At 32.6% G+C, this 27,232-nt stretch overlaps 1 protein-coding gene across 1 annotated transcript; it reads left to right on the top strand.

Annotated features, from left to right (window-relative positions):
- LOC111703049 (proteoglycan 4) lies at positions 1-27,232 on the top strand. The gene is made up of 14 exons (XM_023474903.1): positions 1-4,046; positions 4,555-4,731; positions 5,301-5,378; positions 6,471-6,660; positions 8,797-8,889; positions 9,208-9,280; positions 10,804-10,987; positions 16,365-16,435; positions 19,202-19,285; positions 23,159-23,297; positions 23,642-23,746; positions 24,682-24,765; positions 26,166-26,306; positions 27,066-27,232. Exons 1-14 carry the CDS (start codon positions 558-560, stop codon positions 27,213-27,215), a joined length of 5,058 nt encoding a protein of 1,685 aa, XP_023330671.1. The 5' UTR covers positions 1-557; the 3' UTR covers positions 27,216-27,232.

The following is a 27,232-nucleotide window of genomic DNA, read 5'->3' as shown; positions in this document are numbered from 1 at the left end:
AGTTCTAAAATCTTGAAAATCTGTAGAGCTCTGAGATTGCTTTTATGATGTTAGAAATCCGCTAAGGTGCTAAATCTGAGTTTTTATGGGAAGGGGGGGGGAGGAGGGGGTGTTAAAAACAACACATTTGACACATGTTATTTGTTAGCTTCAATTATGACATTTTTATATCAGTAATCTTAAAAAAATTATGTTAGATTTATTTTCGCGCGCTTTTGTGCGTGTATGTCTCAAGGCTGAAGTTACACTAGGCTGTGTTCTGCTGGACAGTCTCTGCTCTGACCGGCCACAGTCACCGCGCTCTCACAATCTCTCAAACTCTCTTTAGTTACTCTCAGTACATTGAATCAACACAGGCACTAATCACGGACTAATCTCACACTTTAGGATGAATTTATCAGATCTCGTCCCTACACCCTGCTACAGCCGAGTTGGTCATTGTGTCTGCTTGATGATAAAGTGACCTGCTCAGCAGTTATAATACATAAACATCTAGCACACCAAACTATTCTGTAAGTGATCATGTGCATATATTGAGTCTTTTTAAAGTGTAAAGAATGCCCCTTAACCGCAACTATGGTGGCTACAGTAACAGCTATGGGAGCAGCAGCTACTCAAATTACAGTAGCTTCCCCAAGTACAGCTCCGGCTATGCAAGTACCTACGGGTTACGGAGTGGAAGCTCATCTCCAGCTCTGGTTAGATCATCCACACCATCCTACAGAGAACCCTTCTCCTACAACAACAGCATCATCAACAGTGTGGTCCCGGAGGAGAAGAAGGTTGATACTAGACCTAGCACCGGGTATACCAGATACACTACTGATTACTACTCCCCATATTCCAGATCATATCTATACACATCAGAGGCTGAGAAGAGAGAACTAAAGACAATAAAAACTGAGGAAATAGATACTACAGATGCTAGGAAAACTGGCAGAGATTACGCAATCCCAGGTGAGATCACGCGAGATACAACAGTTAACCTGCCAAGGGGGAAAGCTGTTGTGAGAATGGTGACTCAAAAATTAAAAGAAAATCCATATTTATCCACTCTAATTCTCGACAAAGAAAATGATCCTAAAAAACTAACTCTAGGTCAAAGATTAGCTTTGAAATATCAGATAAAAGAGAAACCTAAACCTAAACCTCCAACCCCACCTAAACCTGACTCCGGAGAGGAGAGTGAATGGACCTGGGAATCATATTCCTCTTCGGACGAAGAATCCACAGTTCCAAAGAGTCCATCCAAAAAAGATTCTCCAGTATCAAAAAGAGAGTCTCCTCCAGTGTCTGAAAAGAAACCTCTAGTAAAAAAGAAGTCTCCAACCCCTCCCAAGTATGTATCCAGTGTTCTTGCTCAGGCTAGAGCCATCACACAGAAGTACACAAGGTCCAACACAACTACAATATGTAGTGCAGAGGAACCATCTGCTCCTAAACCTGAGGGAAGATCATCTGCTAATAAATGGTTGGAAGCTCTCAATGCAGACACTAAACCCAGGACTCAGCAGAATACAACCAGAATTCCAAATTTTGGAAAAGCAGTTGCAATGAACAGAAGTTTGTTAGGAAACAAACTGCAGGAAGAGCAGAGTAAGGTTGAGAGTCCAACTCTTCAAGTGAGATCTAGTAATTCTAGACCTCTCTCCTGGGCAGGCAATCAGTATAGTTTAGATACAAAACCTGAGGAAAATAACAATTTTTCAAGAGATATAAGAAGTGTATCCAGAGATACTTCTTCAACCTCCAAGGAACCGTTAGGATCATCAAGTAAATCTACCAGTTACTCTAGCTACTCCAAGGAACCTGTCAGTTACTCCAGATACTCTAGTATACCCAGGGAACCAGCAAGCTATATTACTACTGAATCTATGTCCAAAGGGAAGAAATCCCCGAAGAAAGAATCAGATTCATCCTCCACTTCCTCCTCCTCTCCACCCTTGTACAAATACAGAAAACCTCAACGGTACAAGGGTGCAGGATCTCAGTACATGTACAGTAGTGATGAGGAGTCTCCAAGGGATTCCTTAAACCTAGGCTGGAGAAAGGGTCAACCTCCAAGAGGAGATGTTGTTGTCAAGCTGGGAAATAATAAAAATAAATCTGTGATAGAACCCGTACATTCCAAATCAACCTTGGGCAGAAGTAGTTACACAAGTATTTCTACTTCAGCTTCAGCATCTACTGAAGCAGCATCAACTGTAGCAGCATCAACAGTAGCTGTTAACTCGGCAGCAGCAGCAACTGTTAGCTCGGCTATATCCAGCAGAGTTCCAGCATCAATGCAGGAAAGATATCAAATCCCAGGACTATTTATTAAACCAAGCACGAAAACTCAACCAAAAAGTGTGAAACCAGTAGCTTCCAAATCTGAAGTAAGTTTACCTGTCTCTAAGACAGCTCCAACCAAAGAGGTATCTGATGAAGAATCCGAATGGGAATATTATACAGAAACTGAAACCTCTGATTCAGATAAGAATGATGAGGAGACAAAGAACATTAAAACTAAGGTTGACACTGCCTCATCCTTATTGGATAAGAAAGCAGGTTTAAATTCCTCTCAAGCAGGAAGCATTGAATTACCTGACTCTAAGCTGCCTGCATATAAAGCTCCCCCTGTAAAGGTTAATCTGGAGATTACTCCGGTTCCAGTTCACCAGAAGCAGAATATAACTCTTTTATCCATACCGGAGAAAATACAGGAAAAAGTTGAAAAAATATACATTTCTCCAAAATCAACAAAACCTGGGATAGATAAACCTAAGGATTCAAACCAACATTCCGATCTTGAAACTCAAGTTAAACCTGACGAAAACACTAAGAGTACTGCAAATAGTTCTAGGTTAATACTTGATGTCAAAGAGACCGGTTTAAACAGGGATATTAAGATATCTGAACCTAAAATTACTAAACCATTATCCAGTGCGCCCACAGTAGAAAATGATCATGAATTAAACCAAACCAAGATTAACAGTTTATCCAGCTCTGCTAAACCTCACACTAGAGAACAGGATGCAAAAGTACATTCAATATCAGTTAACCCCATGAAAAAGATCCTTGACCAAGGATCCATAAACTTGTCAACATCCAAAACAAAGGAAAAAACCCCAGACAAACAAACGATAAATGTTACCTCAACTAAAGCTAAAGACAAACTAATACCACAGAGCTCAGAGCAAGAAAACTTAGGCGCTATTTCCAAAAAGGCTGAACACAAGGTTGTAGAAAAAAAGACGGACAAAGTTTCCAACTCAAAGGATATAGTTAAAATAACGCCCAACCTCTTAGAGAATGAACCCCCTAGTAGTATTTCTGCCAAACCAAAGGAAAAAAATACATCAAAAACTGGTTCAAAAGAAACCAATAAGGTTGCCAAAACTAAGGCTGAGGAGAAGGTTCCAGAAAAGAGCAATGACAAAGAATTCTCTAAGAACACTTCAGCTGAGAAAAAAGAACCTACAAAAGCAAAAAAGCTTGTCAAGGAACCTATCAATGTCTACCCAAATAATAACTTATATCAAGAACATTCTAACATTACCATAAAAAATTCAGAAGAAAAGCTTCCTGTCAAATCAGAACTGGATCTCCTTGATATTTATAAATCCAAGGCCAAGAAACAAATTCCAGTAAAAACTGAAACCAAGGGGCCTGAGATAAATACTGAAAGTACACTTGTGAAAAAAGTAAAAACTAAAGCTGAACTAGTGTTTTCAAAGCAAGTGGTTGATGTAAAGGAAGATATTATCAAACCCGAAGCAGTTACGCCTTCAGACGCTCCTAAGCAACAGGAAAAGGTGAAAAGAAATGCTGTAGATCTGAAAGGAGTAACTGCTAAACCTGATTTCTACCTCCTGGAACCTAAATCTGGACCTGGAGAGAGCAGGAGAACAGGACAGGATATGTTGAGTGAAGGATCTGACTCCTGTAGAACAAGTACAACAGCGTCAAGAGAATTGAGTCCGACCAATGGATTTATGCCAACTACTTCTCTTGAGAGATTACCTCCCTCACTGTCAAACCTGTTTTCACAAACACCAACACAGGGATGCAGTACACAATTACAAACATTAAACTAAACTCAAGTTCTATTCATCTAAAGTAACTGAATACTAGCCTTAAACTCAAATTTGCCAATCCTTACATCTTTGCAGCCTGATGTAGTAGATCTTTTTGTAGAACATTTAAAAAAAACTTTAAACTATTTTGTTGACACTTAAAGGCTCTGTGTTGTGTCTTATCTTGATTTTGCTTTAATTTAATTCAAATTCAAAGCATGCAGACTGCAGAGTTTGTTTTACCCTGCGTCACAGATATCTGTAAAACAAAAACTGCTCTTGTATTCAAAAGACAATTGTTTCTGAAGTCCGAAGGTGTAAAGGGGGGACGGGGGGGGGAGTCAAGCTAAATGGGTCAGACTTAGAAGGGTCAGGTGACTCAGTGTCAACATTGTTTACATTTACCCCATTTATTTTTTAGTGTCAGGTATTAGATAATCATCTAGTTTTGCACTCGATAAATATCTCCAAGTATATAACTGTACTGCATATACAGAGTAGTTGTACAGACACGGAAGATGAAAATGAACGTCCGTCCTGGTTCAACAATGCTCCAGTTCAGGATACTGATCATGTAAACCCTATGTCAGCTTTGAAAGCTATGAAAGCTGATACCGCTGCACAGAAAACATACGTAGATAAACAGGAGAAGAAACTTATTAAAGTATCTAAGGAGGGTTGACATGATTTATCTTCTGTAAAGTGAGAACAATGCAATCATCATAAAGCCAGAGATCGGAACTTTTGTATTATTAATCCCTTCAATCTGAAGATTAAGTTATATCTTTTTAAATATCCTTGTAGATACGTGACTCAAGCAAATAATTGGGTTTCGTCTGCTATAAACATTTAACCAATCAGAAATACGAGTACTTGAAAGCTTTGAATTTAAAGATCGAGTTCAGCAGAGTAGCACTACATCATACAAAGGTCCGATCTTTGTTTGTTTATTTATCTGACAATTCTGTTGAATAAATATGAGATAAAACAACCAAAAAGGAGCTAACTGAGTTTTTTTTTGCCGAAAGCTATGAATTTTTAATCCATATTCTTTTGGAACCCGATGTTCTAGACATTTGATATTTAGATCTGTTAGATCAAATAGTCTAAGTTTGAAATATCAAATATTTACACCATCAGGTTTCAAAGATATATGGGTTAGAAAATTTGATTTTGTAGCAAAAACTCAATTCTTTTCTGTTGTAATTTTTAAAGATTAAAAAGATGAACCTTGACCTGTAGGCAGCTGAGAACCCCTGGTATGATGATGATGAAGATGATATGAGAGAACTATTGAAGAACCGTCCAACTATTCTTCAGGTAAAGAGCTGAAAACTTTTGAATTTTGGATATCAAGATCAATGCTTGATCTCCTCTTTTTGTGAATCTCAAGGTTAATTTAATCATTAGTTTGTAGCCTTTAAAGTGGAAAAAATTCAACCAATCAGAGTGTTGATTACAGAATTCGAACAGCCATTCAGAAGCCAAGAACATTTGAAACTTTGCGCGCTTTTAATGGTTGAATCCAGTTGGGAAATACAAAATAGAGGATTAAGCATAAAATCAAAAATGTCGACAGTGGATAAAGAGATTTAGGAAGCAAGATCCAATACAAGAGTTGTCAGCTCTGATCATGTATCAATCATATATTAGATTTTAATAAAGAACATTGATTTTTATTTCCAACTATTTTTCATCTTATTTTTAAATTCACTTTTCACTTTAAAATGGCGACAAATGAACTCATATTAAATGATAGAACATGAATACTTCGGAATTAAACTGGTATCACAAAGACGTTGTGATTGTTAGTATAAATTCAGAAAAGGAATTCGGTCTTTGCCACAAACTCTTATTTTCTAATCCCTATATCTTTGCAGATCAATGTAATAGACCTTATATATTTTAATTTATGAATTATAATTCTGTTGGATCGAATCTAATTTGAAATATCAAAGGTTTACATCATCGGGTTGCAAATATATAGGGATTAGAACATTTGAGTTTGGGGCAAAAACTCAATTCCTTTGGTAAATGGTTAACCATAACGTGCAACTCACCGGTACTTTACTAGTAAACTGAAAACTTCTTCCTTCTTAGCGTCTATATTTACAAAGTAATCTCTGTTTGTTTGTTTTTCCGATCATAACTTTGGAACCGATTTGCCTCAAATTTTGATTGGGGGAACTCGAGAGACCGACGGGTTTAAGATTCTAAGTTGAGTGAATCTTTTTTTAACGGTAAGAATAGTTAAAATCGTAAGTATACGACAAGTGGTGAGTAAGCTATGTGACTAACTATGACTCCCCTGGGCCACGCTAGTAACCTATAAAACATTGTATCACTCAATCCAAACATGTCAGACTTTTCTAATGATGATAATTGTTTATTACGTAGCAACGTTTACTCCAGGAGGTTGATCGGGATCAGAACCGTCGGCTCACAGTCGAGGAGAATATGGCCGTGGTAAAGATGTATGGTGGAGTAATGTTCCCTGACGGAGATATGGTTACCACTCCGAAGAGTTTACTCTACAAGGTTCGGAACAAGGACAGCGTTCAACCTTTAAGCAATAGATGTTCAGCTTCGTCTTCTATATCTAGTAAGTTTAAAGGGACCAGTTTTATCTTCTATATCTAGTAAGTTTAAAGAGACCAGCTTCATCTTCTATATCTAGTAAGTTTAAAGGGACCAGCTTCATCTTCTATATCTAGTAAGTTTAAAGGGACCAGCTTCATCTTCTATATCTAGTAAGTTTAAAGGAACCAGCTCAGAATGGTACTTTTATAGCCCTTTAAAATAAATTATTTCTTTCTATTAGAAAACCGCAATTAAAAATGATTAATTTTCAGATAGAAAAACTAGAATAACTTCATCAATTTTGATCAGATACCATTGTGAGCCAGACGTAAAATATTTTAAATTAGGGAGTCCCTTGAAACAACATTAATTGTTTCTGTAAGAAAATTTTACAGCAGAAGCCTGTTTTTTAACATCAGTTTCCCCTTTTACCTCTCTTCTCTTTTACCCCCCCCCCTTGTTATGCCTGGAGTTAAAACAATGTTTACGGTTTTCTAAAAGATCTAAATTTAATCATTGAAATATAAATACTTGTTTAACAATTACAATGATTACTCATTACACACGTAAGTTAAGTAACTCTGTCCTATACGCTTTCAAAATGTAGATACAAAATTAGATTTAGCTGCACAGAAATAAAGCATAAAAATATTTGGATTCAACTATTTGCTTTTGAAAACATCATTACTTATCTTTGCTTTCCATGAAAGACAGTTAATTATTTTCAACATTTGTTAGTCTCTAACTCCTTCTTGGCTTGTTCGCAGTATGAGGAGAATTAGCTATATAAATAAATATGACTTAAGTCTGTATTCTTAGTCAGGTTGCATTCTACATAAACATGCATTCTTGTATCCTGTCTCAGGAGGGGGGTTGGGGGGTTGGAGGGAAATATTAGAGGGTGGGGAATATCATTTCCCCATCGGTTAGTAGATAAACGAATTCTGTTTAAACTGTTTAAATTACTGTGAATATACTCCCTTGAGAGGAATAGTTGTGAACATGAACCTCAATCCTGATTTGTCAATACATTCTTATATATCCGTCCTTATCCCTTCTATTCTACATTCTAATATATCCTTCCTTATCCCTTCTACTCTACATTCTTATATATCCTTCCTTCTCCCTTCTCCTCTACATTCTTATATATCCTTCCTTCTCCCTTCTCCTCTACATTCTTATATATCCTTCCTTCTCCCTTCTCCTCTACATTCTTATATATCCTTTTCCCTTCTCCTCTACATTCTTGTATACCGTTACTCCGTCCTTCTCCCTTCTCCTCTACATTCTTATATATCCTTACTCCGTCATTCTACCTTCTCCTCTACATTCTTATATTAGGAGAATATACAAACCTTACTCCGTTCTTCTCCCTTCTCATCTACATTCTTATATATCCTTACTCCGTCATTCTCCCTTCTCCTCTACATTCTTATATATCCGTACTCCGTCCTTCTCCCTTCTACTCTACATTCTGATATATCCTTACTCCGTCCTTCTCCCTTCTCCTCTACATTCTTATATATCCTTACTCCGTCATTCTACCTTCTCCTCTACATTCTTATATTAGGAGAATATACAAACCTTACTCCGTTCTTCTCCCTTCTCATCTACATTCTTATATATCCTTACTCCGTCATTCTCCCTTCTCCTCTACATTCTTATATATCCGTACTCCGTCCTTCTCCCTTCTACTCTACATTCTGATATATCCTTACTCCGACCTTCTCCCTTCTCCTCTACATTCTTATATATCCGTATTCCGTCCTTCTCCTTTCTTCTCTACATTCTTATATATCGGAGAATATACAAGCCTTACTCCGTCCATATGTACTCTCTTCTACTCTACATTCTTATATATCGGAGAGTACACAAACCTAACTCCGTCCTTCTCCCTTCTCCTCTGCATTCGTACATTAGGTGTAATCTATCTATATATCCAGCCAGGTGTAACCTGCTCCCCTGTTTATCTATCTATCTATATATCCAGGTGTACCCTGCTCCCTTGTTTATCTATCTATCTATATATCCAGGTGTACCCTGCTCCCCTGTTTATCTATCTATATATCCAGGTGTACCCTGCTCCCCTGTTTATCTATCTATCTATATATCCAGGTGTACCCTGCTCCCTTGTTTATCTATCTATCTATATATCTAGGTGTACCCTGCTCCCCTGTTTATCTGTCTGAGGACGAAGAAGAAGAATTGTCTCCGGATTATCTCACAATCAATGGAAACCAGAGAAACTTAGGAAAACCAGCCCCTTGATTCTTTCTTTTAACAATCTACGAATCATTTATTAAACAATTTAATTTAATAATAATAATAATAATCAAATAATAATAAAAAGCTCCTTTTAACATTTTTAAATCTACTTCAACTTGTCTCTTACAAAATTTTCAACAAAAAGTGAGACTAAAGCGACGATTTAATAAAGGGTTTTAAATAATCAAGGATAAAAATTTCTGTTGGGTCCACTGGGTGAAATAGACACACGTTCTTATCATTCTTTGTGAGGTCACTATGTTTTTTAAATATATTTGTTGATTGATTGATTGGTTGGTTTCAGATGTTAGTAGACCAGAGTTTAGAAAGTACGGAGTTTATGATTTCCGTTTTCTAAAAGTACTCGGGAAAGGCAGGTACAAGCTTAAATTTACTCAATGAATTTATGATTGATAAAATATAAAATTTGAAGTATAAGCAATGCATAGTTAGGGTAGAAAGATACAGTTATGACTTACTTGAGTAGAGCATCTTGCACAATCAATGTATTTCTCCCTTTTCAATATTTTTTTTTAAGGTTCAATTATCGTAAAACCGTTCAGAGTTTTTCATTTTCATACTATTATATACAGCAAAGAAACTGATTCTTTGCCACAAATTCTGATTTTCTAATCCCTATATCTTAGCAGACCCGATGTTGTAGACCTTGAATATTTCTAGCTATAAATTCTGTTGAATCGAATAAGTTTGAAATATCAAATGTTTACACCATCAGGTTGCAACGCTATAGAGATTAGAAAATTTAATTTGTGTGGCAAAAAGTCAATTCCTTTGATTCAATAATAACTTAAAATAAACATAAAACAATTTTTAAAACTTTATATAGAGAGAGTGTGATTTCAGTGCTAAATTTAAATGTCGTTTGTTTTTATCTCTACAATTGTACATGTGTTAACAAAAATGTTCAACCTAAATCAAACGCAATACATAAAAAACCATACAGTTTCAGACTTTTGTTTATTGAGATTTAGGACTGAATGTTTACTTTTCATGCTTATTCCTAATTTATATTTTTTTTAGTTAAACTAAACTTATGATAATATACTTAATTATAATACGGAACAAAGGACAGATTTAATTATAATACGGAACAAAGGACAGATTATATGATAATATACTTAATTATAATACGGAACAAAGGACAGATTGTATGATAATATACTTAATTATAATACGGAACAAGGACAGATTGTATGATAATATACTTAATTATAATACGGAACAAAGGACAGATTGTATGAAAATATTTTAGTTTTTAACGGACATTTTCTAAGGAACTGAGTTTTTGCCTAAGCTAAAATTTTCTAATCTCTAAATTTATTAACCGAATGCTGTAAACCTTTGATATTTAAAACTTAGATTATCTGATCTAACAGATTTCAAAGTTTGAAATATCAGGTCTACGAAAAGGTTGACACAGATATAATGCAATCTAACCTTAACTTTGAAAAAATACAGCCAGTTCAGGATATATATATTTTGATCAAAATATTATCAACATCAAGGTCTACGACATGGATTGCAAAGATATAGGGATTTTGTGACAAAAACTCAGTTTTTTTATGAGAAAATACAATGATAATGTAATGTGCACAAAATAGAATATGAATATATTATAGAATATGGAGATTCATTTCACATCAATATAATAAAACAAATTCAAATCTATAAATCAGATTTAAGATAAGTTAGGAAAATTGACGTGCGGTGGAAAAATGTTTATTTTTTACAAATATTTTGACAAATCATTTGTTTGTCAAAACTAACGATAATTTAAAAAAAATAATTTTCTTTACAAATTTTAAAACTGTAAAATTAACATTTCTTAGCTTGATAACGGCATTCTTTAGCTTTCCTCTTTATTTAATTATTTGTTTAGCTTTGGAAAAGTTATGTTGGCTCAGCTCCGTGAGACAAACAACTTCTACGCGTTGAAAGCTCTACGGAAGGATGTAGTACTAGAAGACGACGACATTGAGTGTACGCTTATCGAGCGTAAAGTTCTGGCACTTGGAGTAAAACATCCGTTTCTCTGCCATCTCTTCTGTACCTTCCAAACTGATGTAAGAGATTCTTGTTAATTCAGCACTAATATACATAATACAGTCGTCGGGGTATATACTAATATACATAATACAGTCGTCGGGGTATATATCAATACAATGAAGACGACTTTCTATTTCTATTTTGATTTTTACCAAGCTTTCAAACAGCATCGATATATCATAAACATTTAAACAAAAAGAAGTTGTCAATTAACAGGTTCTCTTTGTTTACTTGCTGACTTGTATTTTGATAAATGTTTGTTATGGATCAAGTCATTAAAATCTCATCTTTTGTGGGTTACCCTGTATGTAACTCTGCCTTCTTAAAGGGAGTGTTCGCGAAAAATGAAAGGGGGTATTGGCTTAATGCGATAAAAAAGCGCTTTTGATCGCTACTAATCTTACTTCTATCTGTTGCGTCTATAAGAAGAAAATTGTTAAAGACGTCTCATACCGAATAACTTAGCGCCCATACAAATTGAGAAAATTGCAACATACTACTTAGACCGTAAAAAAAAATCAATTTAATTTCAAACAAATCATTTAGATATTACAACTTATAGTCATCGATTATCTTTCGCCACATTTGTGGATAGTTTATATTTTATAATATTTAATTTTTTTAGAAAACTTTTTCAACGGATTTCGAAAATTGTGAGTTGTGTACGGCATTCTTAGATACAGGGTGTCCCACGAAACATGACAGTTGGTATAAATAGTTTAGAATGTCTTCTTCCATAATTTGATAAGTTTTTTAATACGAAAGACAATAATAAAAATATTATTTAAGAGTCATATTATAGTAAAATTAATTTCAAAGTAAAATATACTAGAGCAAAAGATTTTTTAAACGAAATAAACTGCAAACAGCCTTTAATATCTAATATAGTGTATGGAAGACGACATTCAAAACTATTTATCAACTGTCATGTTTCGTGGGACACCCTGTAGTTGCGCAAGCGACAAGAGAAAAAAAAACAAATTAATTAAACAATATTATAAAATATAAACTATATTCAAATGTGGCGAAAGATAATCGATGACTATAGGTTGTAATATCTGAATGATTCGTTTGAAATTAAATTGATTTTTTTTAACGGTCTAAGTCGTATGTTGCAATTTTCTGATTTTGTATGGCCGCTAAGTTATTCGGTATGAGACGTCTTTAGCAATTTTCTCCTTATAGACGCAACAGATAGAAATAAGAGTAGTAGCGATCAAAAGCGTTTTTTTATTGCATTAAGCCTATACCCCCTTCATTTTTCGCGAACACTCCCTTTAATCTTATATTATATATTGACAGTACCCTGTAAAAGCATTTTTTGGCAATTTTTACGTGTACTTGTACATTGTATATTGTACTGTGTAGTTGGTAATTTGTACATTGTACAGTGTACTTGGTAATTTGTACATTGTACAGTGTACTTGGTAATTTGTACATTGTACAGTGTATTTGGTAATTTGTACATTGTACGGTGTACTTGGTAATTTGTACATTGTACGGTGTACTTGGTAATTTGTACATTGTACGGTGTACTTGGTAATTTGTACATTGTACAGTGTACTTGGTAATTTGCAAGATAGTAATTTGTATATTGCACAGACTAACACAGACTGCTCATAAGCTCTACCTGTATAAGCAGGCCTAAAGTTGTCCTGGCAAGTCTGCTACATTTTCATGAAAGGTTTTTTTGACTGCCATCTTACCGCAACTTGTTGCATATAATACCAATTCAGGAGATAAGTTTTACAATTTTTAAAGAAATAAACAAAAACATAAAATTTTTAATTTAGTCTATTTTGAAGTTTTGTATTTCGTATCCAAAAGATCCTTAAATATTTCTTAAAGGGGTCGTTCACTTATTTGGGTAATTTGAGGGTAAACTAAATAGCCTATTAGCAATTCATTGGTATTAGCCTTACTTTTTAAAGACAAAGCTGTGGCCTGAGAAAAAGCCAATTTATTATTCAGAGTTCCACCGCAAAGGTTTGATATACCTTTGCATTTACACTATTTGATGCTTTTTATCATAGTCATAAATTCTTAAAAATGTTCAAATATTAACTTAAATTGTAGTATCTAACAGTTAATTGTAGATATCTTTTATTCTTATCCAAATTATTATAAAGTTGTCTATTTTTAAAATATAACTTATTTTAAACATTTGACGGGTTGATACGTTTTCTCCAGAAATCCCCGTGATATATCGAAGAGTTGAAGATCAAAAGTTTTTATATTTTATTATATAATGGCTGCCAGATAATGTCATTGAAATTTGATAATTTTATTAGGCTGTTGTTACTGAAAAAACGTTTAAATTGTGTCTATGCAAAGGCATCATATCTTTCCATTGGAATTCTAAACGATAAATCGGCTTTTCTCTGGTCATGATATCTTTGGAAAGTAAGACCAATGAATAGCTAATAAAGGCTAACTAGTTTACCATGAAATTACCCAAATAAGTGAACGGTCCCTTTAATAGAGACGTTGAAAACTAGGGAAAGTCTCAAAAAGAAAATGATTATATTTGCATGCATATATTTAAACTGAGCTGACCTGCAGGCTTTAAAGTACTAGATTGCAATACTGCATCAGAAAATATGTAAAAGTTGTCTAATATATCAAGGATAACCTTGAAATCATACAAGAAATTTTACTTAATAAAGTACAAGTATGGATTGCTTGATGACTTGATGATTGATGTCTTTAAAAATGCATTTTTTAAATGTCTTTATTTCCCGATCTTTACTTGATATATCTACAGATTTTAATTCAAATATTTCCATCCAATTTCAACCTTAATCAGTGTTTGATTTATAAAATTCAATCTGAACTTAAATCTAATCGTTTTAATCTTCAAATTTACAAATTTAATAAATTTTAAGATTCAGAGCGTGAACGTAAATTAACTATTAAGGTAATTTTAGAGTTAAAGCTTCTTTGTTTCTAAGTTTTCTTATACACGTTTCTCATATTCTACTTCATCCATGATTGTTTCTCAGTGACCCAGTCAATCTTTTTACAGGCATTCTTTCTCATTCTTGTCTTAGATTAAGATGCTTTTGATAGCGGGGCTTACAGGAGAGGATATATTTTTACAGATTTATCACAGGGTTTACAAGAGAGGATATATATTCACATATTTACCGCAGGGTCTACAAGAGAGGATATATATTCACAGATTTACCACAGGGTTTACAAGAGAGGATATATATTCACATATTTACCGCAGGGTCTACAAGAGAGGATATATATTCACAGATTTACCGCAGGGTTTACAAGGGAGGATATATATATTCACATATTTACCGCAGGGTCTACAAGAGAGGATATATATTTACAAATTTACCGCAGGGTTTACAAGAGAGGATATATATTTACAGATTTATCACATGGTTCACAAGAGAGGAAATATATTCACAGATTTACCGCAGGGTTTACAAGAGAGGATATATATTTACAGATTTACCGCAGGGTTTACAAGAGAGGATATATATTCACAGATTTACCGCAGGGTTTAATATATTCACAGATTTACCGCAGGGTCTACAAGAGAGGATATATATTTACAGATTTACCGCAGAGTTTGCAAGATAGGATATATATTCACAGATTAACCGCAGGGTTTACAAGAGAGGATATATATTCACAGATTTATCACATGGTTCACAAGAGAGGAAATATATTCACAGATTTACCGTACTGTAAAATGAAAATGTTGCCACAAGCTTAAATTTTTAATCCAATATATCTTGCTTCCTGATGGTCTAAGGTCTACGACATTGGGTCGCAAAGATATAGAGATTAGAAAATCAGAGTTTGTGGCAAAGACTCAATTCCTTTCATATCAATCTGAGAAAACGGACTAATCCTGATTTCTGGATAATTTGCAATTGGCTTCTGAACAGTAAAAACATTTTTTTACGGGAACAGATCATCAAAACACAAATCTTGTATTGCGAATACGGATATTAACGGAATTAAGTCTTTGCCACAGACTCTGAGCATCCTGATATAGATCTTAGATATTTTTAAGCTATGTATTCTGTTAGATCAAATAATTTAAGTTTGAAATGTGAAAGGTTTACACCGATCAGGAACACTGATATGGCATTCTAATATTCATTTTGTGGCAAAGACTCAGTTCCTTTGTTTTTATCTCATTTTAATTGAATTTTCTGCAGTTGAAAACAAACTGTTGAGCCGGAATATTTTGAGATTGAGGCGGCATTTTTTCTGATCAGAAGATAAGTTAATCCCAACTCAATCTTAAAATGTCAGAAATCACCCCTTGATCCTATATCCTTTGATCTAATGTGGAGTGTGGACACAAATGTGAAAAATGCACAACATTTTTTAATTTTAGCTTATCCTAGATGGTTTATCAAACCTCCTGGAAAGTGCATGTTGTAATGAAGTTTAAAGTAACTAGGCTTTTATGGCGCTTCGCGCCCATCTTCTATTTCATTTTTTAATTGAAGATCTATTTGTAAGCATCTTCTTTTTTGTATAAAAAATAACAATCAAAAATTCGCGGATTTCAGGATATTTTTCTGCGCATTTTCAAAATTTAACTAAAATTAAAAACTTATGTATATATTTTTTTGTAATTTTGAGCATCCAAAAACCTTCCCTGGAGTCATCTAAGGTCCCACGCAAAATTTTGGCCCAATGGGATCAGCCGTTTTGACGTTATTGTGGATACAAACGGACAGACAAACAGACAGACGGACAAGCAAAGTGTATATAGATTGACTCCGGATGGGAATTGTAAATTTTGTGGCAACAAGGGATATATGAAAATCTTTAATGTCAACTCTGTAACGATTTCTACTCTCTGAGACACCCTATCCTAAGATCTGATACTGAACCCAAATATCCTTGTATTCAAAATATAATACTGTTAAAATATTTAAATTCCCATTTGAATGAAGCAGGCAACTTTTAATTTTTTCTTTCTTTTTCCGAACTGAATATTTTCAGCGAAAAAAACTGACAATCATAGATTTTTAAAGGATTTTTGTACATAGCCAATACGAGTAACCATCTGTATCTATTGTTAATTGAAGCACAGGAATGGAATATTTGCAACATTTTCTAATTCCTATATCTTTGCAACCCAATGTTATTATAGACCTCAGATAGTTCAAGCTGTGAATTCTGTTAGATCCAGTAATCTAAGTTTGAAATGTCAAAGGTTTACTCCATTAGGAAGATATAGGGATTAGAATATTTAAGTTTTTTGGCAATGACTCAATTCTTCCTAAAAGTCAGTTCAATTCTTCTCAATTCTTCAAATAAACTCAAGTTTTCACAGACATAGAGGAAGGAAAGATAAAAAACATAAATTCTTGATTGGTTTCGTATTTTGAATTAATATTTTGTATGTTTCAGTCTCATCTGTTCTTTGTAATGGAATATCTAAATGGAGGGGATCTGATGTTTCATATACAACAGGAGGGCAGGTATATTGTTTAGTCTTTATCAATGGACAACCTACGGGGTGTTCCAAAAAAAAACAATCTTTTAGAGATTGTTGCACTCAGTATGGTTCATTAAAAAAAATAAAATTTATTTGTCAAATTTCAAACTGCTTTTACTTTTTTATTTTTATGCTACATAATTTGAATTAATATCAATCGATTGGAAATGTTCCGTAGATTTAAAGAATGTTCAAATTTTTAAAGATCGTTTTTTGAGACAGTCTGTATTTGATTCCTTCATTTCACATTCAAGGAATATTTCGCTTTTATGAGGTTCTGGCGTAGTCTATTCTAATATCTTGCGTATAATTATGAATTTTATTAAATAATGCAAAATCTTGACTTTATCTAATATAAGTTTAAACAAAGCAAAACCAACAGTTCGTTTAAAAACATTTAGAGTTACATATCTTTAGTAATAACGTTTTGCACATATTATAAAAAAAAACTTTTAAAGCATACAGGTTTGAAATAATAAAATGGAAAGGATAATTCGCCACAATTTTTAACTTCCTAATCCTTATTTCATTGCAACCTGATGGTGTAAACCTTTTATTTTTAAATTGTGACTATCAAATCTAACAGAATTCAGCAGAATATCCCAGGTTTGAAACATCAGGTTGTAAAAATAAAAAAATTGAGAAGATTAGTGTATGTGGCAAGTGTTCAATTCCGCTACGTACTTAATTGAGGTGTTTTATTAAGATTAAGGTTTATTGTACTTTGATATTTTCTGTTTAAGGTTCATCAGATATTGATATTTTCTGTTTAAGGTTTATCAGATATTGATATTTTCTGTTTAAGGTTTATCAGATCTTGATATTTTCTGTTTAAGGTTCATCAGATCTTGATATTTTCTGTTTAAGGTTTATCAGATCTTGATATTTTCTGTTTAAGGTTTATCGTATTTTGATATTTTATGTTTAAGGTTTATCATATTTTAATATTTTCTGTTTCAGGTTTATCAGATCTTGATATTTATTTGTTTAAGGTTTATCAGATCCAGATATTTTCTGTTTAAGGTTTATCAGATCTTGATATTTTCTGTTTCAGGTTTATCAGATCTTGATATTTTCTGTTTAATGTTTATCGTACTTTGATATTTTCTGTTTAAGGTTTATCAGATCTAGATATTTTCTGTTTAAGGTTTATCAGATCTTGATATTTTCTGTTTAATGTTTATCGTACTTTGATATTTTCTGTTTAAGGTTTATCAGATCTTGATATTTTCTGTTTAAGGTTTATCAGATCTTGATATTTTTTGTTTAAGGTTTATCAGATCTTGATATTTTATGTTTAAGGTTTATCAGATCTTGATATTTTATGTTTAAGGTTTATCAGATCTTGATATTTAAGGTTTATCAGATCTTGATATTTTCTGTTTAAGGTTTATCAGATCTTGATATTTTCGGTTTAAGGTTTATCAGATCTTGATATTTTCGGTTGAAGGTTTATCAGATCTTGATATTTGTTTATCCATGTCTATCTAGCTGTTTGTTTAAATGCTCCAGGATAGGAATCCCTGAAAGCATATTAAACAAACATTTTTTGAATTTGTATTTTAAAAAGAATGTCTAAATTTCGCTTCTCACCCAGCAGGCTGTTATGGAAAGTGGCTTTACAGCTTATATAGTTTTGCAGTCTGAGCTAAAAATATGTCTTTAAAGGGACTGTTAAGGAAAAATGAAAGGGGGTATAGGCTGAAACCTCAACATTTTAAGAGTTGATCAAGGTCAATCAAAGTTATATCTTCCTGTCTCAAGAAATTGATATAAACCTAGGTTTTCTAGGTCCGCTGGGATATCGTCGTTTTCAGATTGGTTGCGTATTTGATCAATATGATCTGTTTAAAACTACGATTTTTATGCAAAATTTTATATATGTAACTTTTTGTATAACTTTTACACAGTTTTTTAATATCAATATCTCGAGACAGAAACATCTGATAGAGCTCTTATAGGTCTCTATCAACTCCTAAAATGTTTAGGTTTCAGCCTATTCCCCCTTTCATTTTTCCTGAACAGTCCCTTTAATAGGTCGGATATTTAGAAAACATCATGCTTGGCTATATTTTACTAAATTACAAAGTTAACAGTCTAGAAAAAAAGCTTATGTATTTGCTTCTATTTTTGATACACATTAAATGATATGACATCATGAGGTATATGAAACAGTATCAGTGTACTTCCTTAATCCTGATAAATCTCTTTTGAATGTTGGCCTTGTATAATGTATATGTGTGTTTCCAAGGTGGGGGGGGGGGGGAAGATGACCCAATACACATATATTACATATATCTTAAAGGGCGTGTTTGCGAAAAATGAGTGGAGGTTTGGGCTGATCCCGAATTGAATTCAGGCTGATCGCTACTAATCGTACTTCTATCTGTTGCGTATATAAGGAGAAAATTAAAAAATGCCTGACGCACAAGAGCGTAAAAAGCATAAAAATTTACGGAGATGCATTTTTCTTCCCAAACCGTAAATAAGTTAAAAACGAATCAGATATTACAAGTTTTAAATGTCGAATTCAATTCGGAGTTTTCGCATGTATAGTTTACATAACATACTTTTTTATTCTTTTTTATGTATGATGCACTTTGGACGACGGCCGGTAGGCGTCTCTCCTGAGTAAAATCTCTGAAATATTGTAAGCTAAAGACACCGAGCGCCCAAATAGTCGTCCTCCAAAGTACATCGTACAGAAAAATAAAAATTCGAAATATAAATAAAAAAATGTTAATTTCAGATTTAGTGTTGAGCGTGCTAGATTCTATTCAGCTGAGATTGTTTGTGCACTCAAGTTTCTTCATAAGAAGGGTATAGTCTACAGGTAATATTAGACAGTGGTATAGTCTACAGGTAATATTAGACAGTGGTAACAAGAATACAACAAATCATAGTTGTCTTCATTTTTAATTAAATCATAAAATGCTTTCAAGATTTAGAACTGAGTTGTTTTGAAAACTGTGTCCATAACATTTTCGTAAAAAATATTAGTTAACATTTTTTTCCGAAATTAGAAAAAAAACGAAGAAGACAATCTTGTATGAGCAAAGGGTATACAAATTGAGTCTTAGCACCAAACCTGAACTTTATAATCCCTAAATCTTTGCAATCTGATTGTGTTAAGACTCAGACTATAATCTAAAAGTGTAATTGACTTCTACACAGACAATTTGGAAACAATAATAGTGTTAACCATTAATTTCAAAACCTCTATAAAATGTCGTCTTATACTGGAATCTCCTGTCGGAGACAGCCAAACCAAATTTTCAGCCCGCAAATTCCATTGTCCTCCTCCGACGGAGCTTAAAATATTTTCGTTGTTGTGAAATCATTAAAGTTAAGCAAAATATTTTCATAAGAAGCATAAGTGAATTTCGTTAAATATTCAACTGTAATTTTTCAGAAGTTAAAAAAAAAAGTATATCAATACTGATCAACAAATAAGTCACCCCTTCTATACTTAAATAATTCGTAAGATTTTTTCTACTATTAACATTCATTATAACATTGTACAATTAAACATGACCTATAATTTATGTTATTTTTTAGGAAATAAAGATTTTGTTATCGAATTTCTGTGACGGGGTTACTCTGTTGTGTGTGTATTGTTCGGCCATCGGGAAAGAATCGTCTGGGGATAATAAACACCCCTTTCAAAATCCTAACCGGCCTATTATCCGGATTTATCTAGCGTGTTGCTGTTATCTGTCAACAAATAGTTTTATAAAAAATCACAATAGTTCGATAAAAATGAAGTCTTTGTCACAAATTTGAATCCCTACATCTTCAGGTTTCAAAGATATATGGATTGGATAATTTAAGTGTGTGGCTTAAAATCAATTCCTGTTACTACTATATAACTATAAATCACCAAAATATTTAGAACTGACTGATTTTATATTTTGTTTCATCGTTAATTGTTTTTCAATTTTTTTTATTTATTGACATATTGCTTTCAGTCATACCAAATATAGTAGATTATAATAGTAATTATGATTCATAGTTCATCATTTGAATTTATGGCATCCAAAGCACCCCAAATTAACATTCATATTAATAACTTAGCATAAATTTTGTGTGTGCTTTCAATGGTAGGAATAGGTTTCTCATGAAATTTATACATACATGTATTGAAAATAGTGTAGACATAAATGTATTGAAAATAGTGTACACATAAATGTATTGAAAATAGTGTACACATAAATGTATTGAAAATAGTGTACACATAAATGTATTGAAAATAGTGTATACATAAATGTATTGAAAATAGTGTATACATAAATGTATTGAAAATAGTGTATACATAAATGTATCGAAAATAGTGTACACATAAATGTATTGAAAATAGTGTATACATAAATGTATTGAAAATAGCGTATACATAAATGTATTGAAAATCAAAATTTCAATTTGGGTTTCCCAGCATTTATGTTTATTTTGAACATATGATGTAACTTCTCACCCGAAAAACTTTAAATCAAATGAATCCTAGAAAAAGTTTGAAGATTAATGATGCTTTCTTTGGGATTAAATACAAAATAGCAGACGTTTTTTTATGAGACAGAGGGGCGTGTAGAGTAGGTATCTAGATAGGTCAGGTTCAGATAAAGCTTCTGGATTAACATTCTGCAGAGTAAAGAGAGTACATTTGAGACAAAGTAATTACTAAATATATAATTTTAGATAAATGGAAAATTAAGAATGATAAATAACGAGATATCCTTATTTTTCTGCTGCAGAGACGATGAAGAAAGTTGTCAGATTTCAACCCGTTTTAAAGGGACTGTAAGCGAAACTTCAAATTTGTGAAATTCACATCGATACCTTTAAAACCCTTGCCTAATGAAGTATTAATTACAATTATGCTTTCTTTACAAAAGTGACTTGCATATTTCTACTGTAGGATAACATATAGGAATGATCAGAATTGAACACTTATTCAGGAAAACGACCATTCCTTCCAAATCATTGATCAAACAAAAGTTTCAAGGGTACCGTTGTAAATCGTACTTTATCATAAAGCAAGGTTGTATAATAAGTTTAGTTACTCTCTCGATGCGCTCTAGTGTACGGAAATGTCGTTACCTAGATATAGATAAAACCCTAATATGACGTCACTGATTATTGAATGCGAGATTGAAGTCATATTATATTTTTATCTATCTATTTTAGGAGACGACATTTTCCATACATTGGAGCGCATCGTGAGTAACCAACCTTATTATACAACCTTGGCTTGAAATCTTCCTGAGTATTGCTCAGTTGGAGGATTAATGTGACATACCACTCTTTGAGATTATATATTTAAATCTTCAAAATACGTAAATAGTGATGAGCAATAAATTCTTGAATTTTTATTTTTAAGGTTTTACTACTTCGAAAAAAAACCAAAAACAATTGTTTATTTTGATTTGTTTATTTACTATTAAAATAAAAAAGTTGAATAGTTTGATCAATAAAAAGCGAAGTTAACAGAATACATGTTTTGAATATTAGATCTTTTACATGTTCATAGTATTTGTTCATAATAGTCCAAAAACCTTAAAAGTTCTAGGAAAACGAAGCAATTTATGCTATTTGTAGATGTGAATCAAATAGATGTTTAAATCACTTATTTCTTAACTTTACTTTGCATTTTTAATATTGGCAAATCGTTTCCTATGATTTATTAGGGTGGGCTGGGAAAAGGGGAAAACCGGGGAAAACGCTTAATGCTGATCTAAATTGTTTGGCAGGGTTCCAGGTTCTGAATTAACTAGGGAGAATAGTTGAAATATCTGGAAACAACGGAAACCGAAGATTTTTGAAAATAAACAATTTAAATAGTTTTTAAACAAATTATGTTCGAGCAAATATAAATATTTAAGATAAGCTTTAGCTTTAACTTTACCTTTAAGAACTTTTATCATTTTCAATGTACATAAAATTAGGACACGGAAAATTGAAACATGATTGGATGCAATTAGATCAATAAATAGTAGCACTGAACACAAAACTTAATACAAGATATCGTCATGAAACCCAGTATCGGAGTCCCATGAATGGGGTAAAGTCACTTTGTACATAGTTATCAGTATTTGGTATTAATTTATTTGGTTTCTTTATATTTTCTTAATGTTATAAAGTTTCTTAAATCAAAATCTAAACAAATGTTTAGATCGCAAAAAGGAATCTTTGGGGTTTTGTTCCACGATACTCTCATAAAATTCCGGTTTAAAGTTTCATGCACAGCCAGTACAGTATACACCGTATAATTTTTCTTAATCGTACCATATCCGTAGCACTTGATCATGTACATATGTATTCATTTACTAATTTCTAATTCCATGTCTATCGGAGGAACCCTAATGAGCTATCAAGAGTTTACATTAAAAGATAAAAATTTGTAAACTTATCATTTTTCCCACAATCAATTCAGAAGGAATTTTTCAAGATAAAAATGTTCACAGAAATTAAATTAAAGTAGCAATGACTGGGTATAAACTCGCCCAAGAATAATCTTATTGAACAATTTGATTTTTAACCCTTAAAACCTTGAAATACCTAAAATAATGTAATTAACCAATGCAATAAAAGATAATAATTAAGATTGATGCAAAAGATGAATTATAAAGTTTAACAGAAGAAGGTTGTTAATTGTTAATTTGAAATTATTTTACACAATTTGTTATCTGAAACTTTATTAAATACACTTCAGGGACTTAAAACTGGATAACCTACTCCTTGACTGTGATGGACACATACGAATTGTGGATTTCGGGATGTGTAAACTTCAACTTTATCTGGACAAAACCGCGGACACTTTCTGTGGAACTCCAGATTACATGGCGCCTGAGGTATCGTCTTCGTTCAATTAAATAGTTTCCAGAATTTTTTTGTCTTGCATTTACAATTTTAAGTAAAATTTTGAAATTTTGTGAAAATACATAAAAAATCAAATTGAAAAATATAAAGGAACCTGTTTCAGTTTTGAGCAGACTTCTCTGAGTATAATAATTTAACAAATTAAACAAAAATATGATTTTAACCGATCAAAAGTGCACGCAAAGTTAATGAAAATTTCAGTGTTTGAATTAAATATTTTTAACCTAAAATTTACACTGTTTTAATACTTTTTATCTCTGAAACACAATTATAGGATGAAAAGGTCATAATTTAAGAAAAATATATTTTTCTTTAGATAATAAAAGGTATGAAGTATACCCATAGCGTGGACTGGTGGAGTTTCGGAGTTCTACTTTATGAAATGCTAATCGGTCAATCACCTTTCAACGGATGTGACGAGGTAGAAAAAAATGTGAAATATCTGAAACGAGGTTTAGGAAGTTTAGGTCAGATGGGTCCGATACCTTCAGAATGTTTTCCCTGATGTAAATATAGTTTGTTTATCATCTTCATAACATAACAAGATATATTTAAAAACAGAGCTTCTTTTAAAAAGTACTGGATGTATGTCCATGATACACTATAAAAGTGCCCGGCGTTGCCCGTGAAATTTTAATAACAATTCAAAAATATTTTTGTTGTTTCTTATGTCATTCCCACTCCCCAGGGTAGCCATGGGTTTCCTAAGAAAATTCAGCCATTTGGGCAAGCTAGCCGTTTGTGGCCAGCGATAACTAACATACTAGTGAATGTCTAGTATGTGTTGTATATTTATGAATGTCTAGGATGTATTTTATATTAGTGAATGCCTAGTATGTATTGTATATTGGTGTATGTCTAGTATGTATTGTATATTAGTGAATGTCTAGTATGTATTGTATATTAGTGAATGTCTAGTATGTATTGCATATAAGTGAATGTCTAGTATGTATTGTATATTGGTGTATGTCTAGTACATTACTAGTGAATGTATTGTATTATAGTGTATTGTAAATTAGTGAATGTTTAGAATGAATTGAATATATATAAATGTATATTTAGGAAGAATTAAATGTATATCTAGGATGAATTATATACGTTTATGTATATCTAGGATAAATTATATACGTATATGTATATCTAGGATGAATCATATACGTATATGTATATCTAGGATGAACTATATACGTATATATATATATCTAGGATGAATTATATACATATATGTATATCTAGGATGAATTATATACGGATATGTATATCTAGGATGAATTATATACGTACATGTATATCTAGTATGAATTATATACGTAAATGTATATCTAGGATGAATTATATACGTAAATGTATATCTAGGATGAATTGTTCTGGTCAATATGTAATGAGCAGGCCTACTTCCCACGGTTCCTCTCAGCTGAAGCTAAATATCTTCTTGACGCGGTAAATTTTATCATTATCATAATTATCATAATAGGCTTTGTTATTATTTTTTTATTATCATTATTATTGTTATTATTAATTCTCTTTTAATTATTGTTATTATTATTATTCTTATCATGATCTTCATCAGTATCATTATTATAAATATTATTATTTAATTATCATTATTATCACTATTATTATTATCATAATCATGGCCATGAATTAAGTTTATGGATTGTAACTCAATTTTGAAGAAGGAGAATTCCAGAAGTATATTTCAATGATGAATGTAAACAAAGGATTAATATTGAAAAGTGGCATTGAAGGAGCATTATTTATTAAAAAATACGCATATTTAAGAAATCTGAAAGTTTAATATTGATAAGATTTCATCATATCTGTTAATGATGTAAAATCTTTTAATTAATCGCTAACTTCATCTTAGGAATTTAGTAAATTCATTCATATTTTACAAATCCTAATTTTCCTCTTGGATTTACTTATTCTCCTCCCTGGTTCCCAACAGGATAATTTGTAAATTCATTAATATTTTACAAATCCTAATTTTCCTCTTGGATATACTCATTCTCCGACATGATTCTAAAAATCCTCAAGATAGTAGTTGAGAAAAAAACCTCTTTAAAGGGACGTCGACGTTGTAGACGTAATTTCAAGTGACATGTCCGATTGACATCAGTATCCTTTAAAACTTTGTTTGATTATCGAAATGAGGCACATGTTTCCGAAGGATTTCAACTTTTAACTAAAAAATAAGGATATCTCTGTCATTCTTCATCAGGAAAAGGTGTGTACTGTACGGAGGTGTGAATCGGACATACCACGCTGTAAATAGAGGGTATCTTGAAAGTACAGCCAGAGACCCTTTAAGATTTTTGATCGCCTTAATCAATAGATTTTATTTTTAAATACTTACACCAACAAATAGTGGTAGGCGTTTATATCAATACAATGAAGACGACTTTTCTATTTAAGTTTTGATTTCTGACAAGCTATTTTCAAAATGCAAGTTTACAAACAAACAGAGAAAAGCTGTTAATTGACAGCTTCTCTTTGTTTCCATGTTTATATGTATCCATGCTATTTAGTTATAGTAGTTATTATGTAGTTATAACATTTTTTTCGATTTTTCGCTTTTCAACGGCAATTTAGAAAATTTAATGTGATAGTTCATTAAGAAAAAGATATGCAATAATCATATATCGCCATGGATTTATGTTGTTTTACATAGAAAAAATATGCAGATGAAGGAACAATATACCCCCAAAAAACTAGAAATAGTTACATAAGCTTTTCTTCAATATAAAGTTGTTGGATCTTCATTTTTCTATTTGTTTAAATGAAATTAATTAACAAATATAACTGAATGAACTGTTTATTAAATATTTCTGTATGTTTAGCTATTGGAGAAGAATCCCAGTGAGAGGTTGGGAGTGAGTGAATCCATCCACGGAGATATCTCTAAACAACCATTCTTCCGAACCATTGATTTCATTAAACTGGAGAATAAGGAGCTCAACCCTCCATTCAAACCTCAGCTGGTAATTATCTTTTAGAAAATAGGGTTCGAAGAGTAAAATAGGAGAGAAAAGCTTGAACATAAGGGAAAATGGTGTCGATATCTTCAACCTCATATTAAAAATGACAATATCGTTGAATGATAGGGTAGGAGTGTAAGGATAGGAGTGGAGTCTAAGAATAGGAGATGAGTGTAAGGATAGGAGAGGAGTGTATGGAATGAGTAGGAGAGTAGTGTAAGGGTGGGATGGGTGTGTATGGAATGAGTAGGATAAGTGTATGGAATGAGTAGGAGAGGAGTGTAAGGATAGGAGAGGAGTGTAAGAATAGGAGAGGTTGTATGGAATGAGTAAGAGAGGAGTATAAGGTTAGGAGAGTAGTGTAAGGATTGGAGAGGAGTGTATGGAATGAGTAGGAAAGTAGTGTAAGGGTAGGATAGGAGTGTATGGAATGAGTAAGAGAGGAGTATAAGGTTATGAGAGGAGTGTACGATAGGAAAGGAGTGTAAGGATAGGAAAAGAGTGTAAGGATAGGAAAGGAGTGTAAGGATAGGAAAAGAGTGTAAGGATAGGAAAGGAGTGTAAGGATAGGAAAAGAGTGTAAGGATAGGAAAGGAGTGTATGGATAGGAAAAGAGTGTAAGAAGAGGATAAGGATAGAATAGGATTTGAATGTAAGAATATGATTTAATTGTAATGATAAGATAGGAATTTAAGGATAGGATAGGTTAGGCGTTGGATAGGAGGGTAAGGATAGGAAAGGGATATATCTCTGAATGTTTAGCGAACCCCCCTGGACGTGAGCTACTTCGATACTGCATTCACAGAAGAACCGATAAAACTGACTCCGGTAGACTCATCCTTACTCCGGAACCTGGATCAGAGACAGTTCAAAGGGTTTTCACTAACAAACAAACTGTATACATTGAAGTAAATAGTTTATATTTTCCA

This window comes from Eurytemora carolleeae, unplaced genomic scaffold (assembly GCF_000591075.1).
Source record: "Eurytemora carolleeae unplaced genomic scaffold, Eaff_2.0 scaffold17, whole genome shotgun sequence".
Classification (NCBI taxonomy): domain Eukaryota; kingdom Metazoa; phylum Arthropoda; class Copepoda; order Calanoida; family Temoridae; genus Eurytemora; species Eurytemora carolleeae.
Note: the sequence above shows the minus strand (reverse complement) of the source record. Positions and strands in the feature narration are given on the sequence as shown.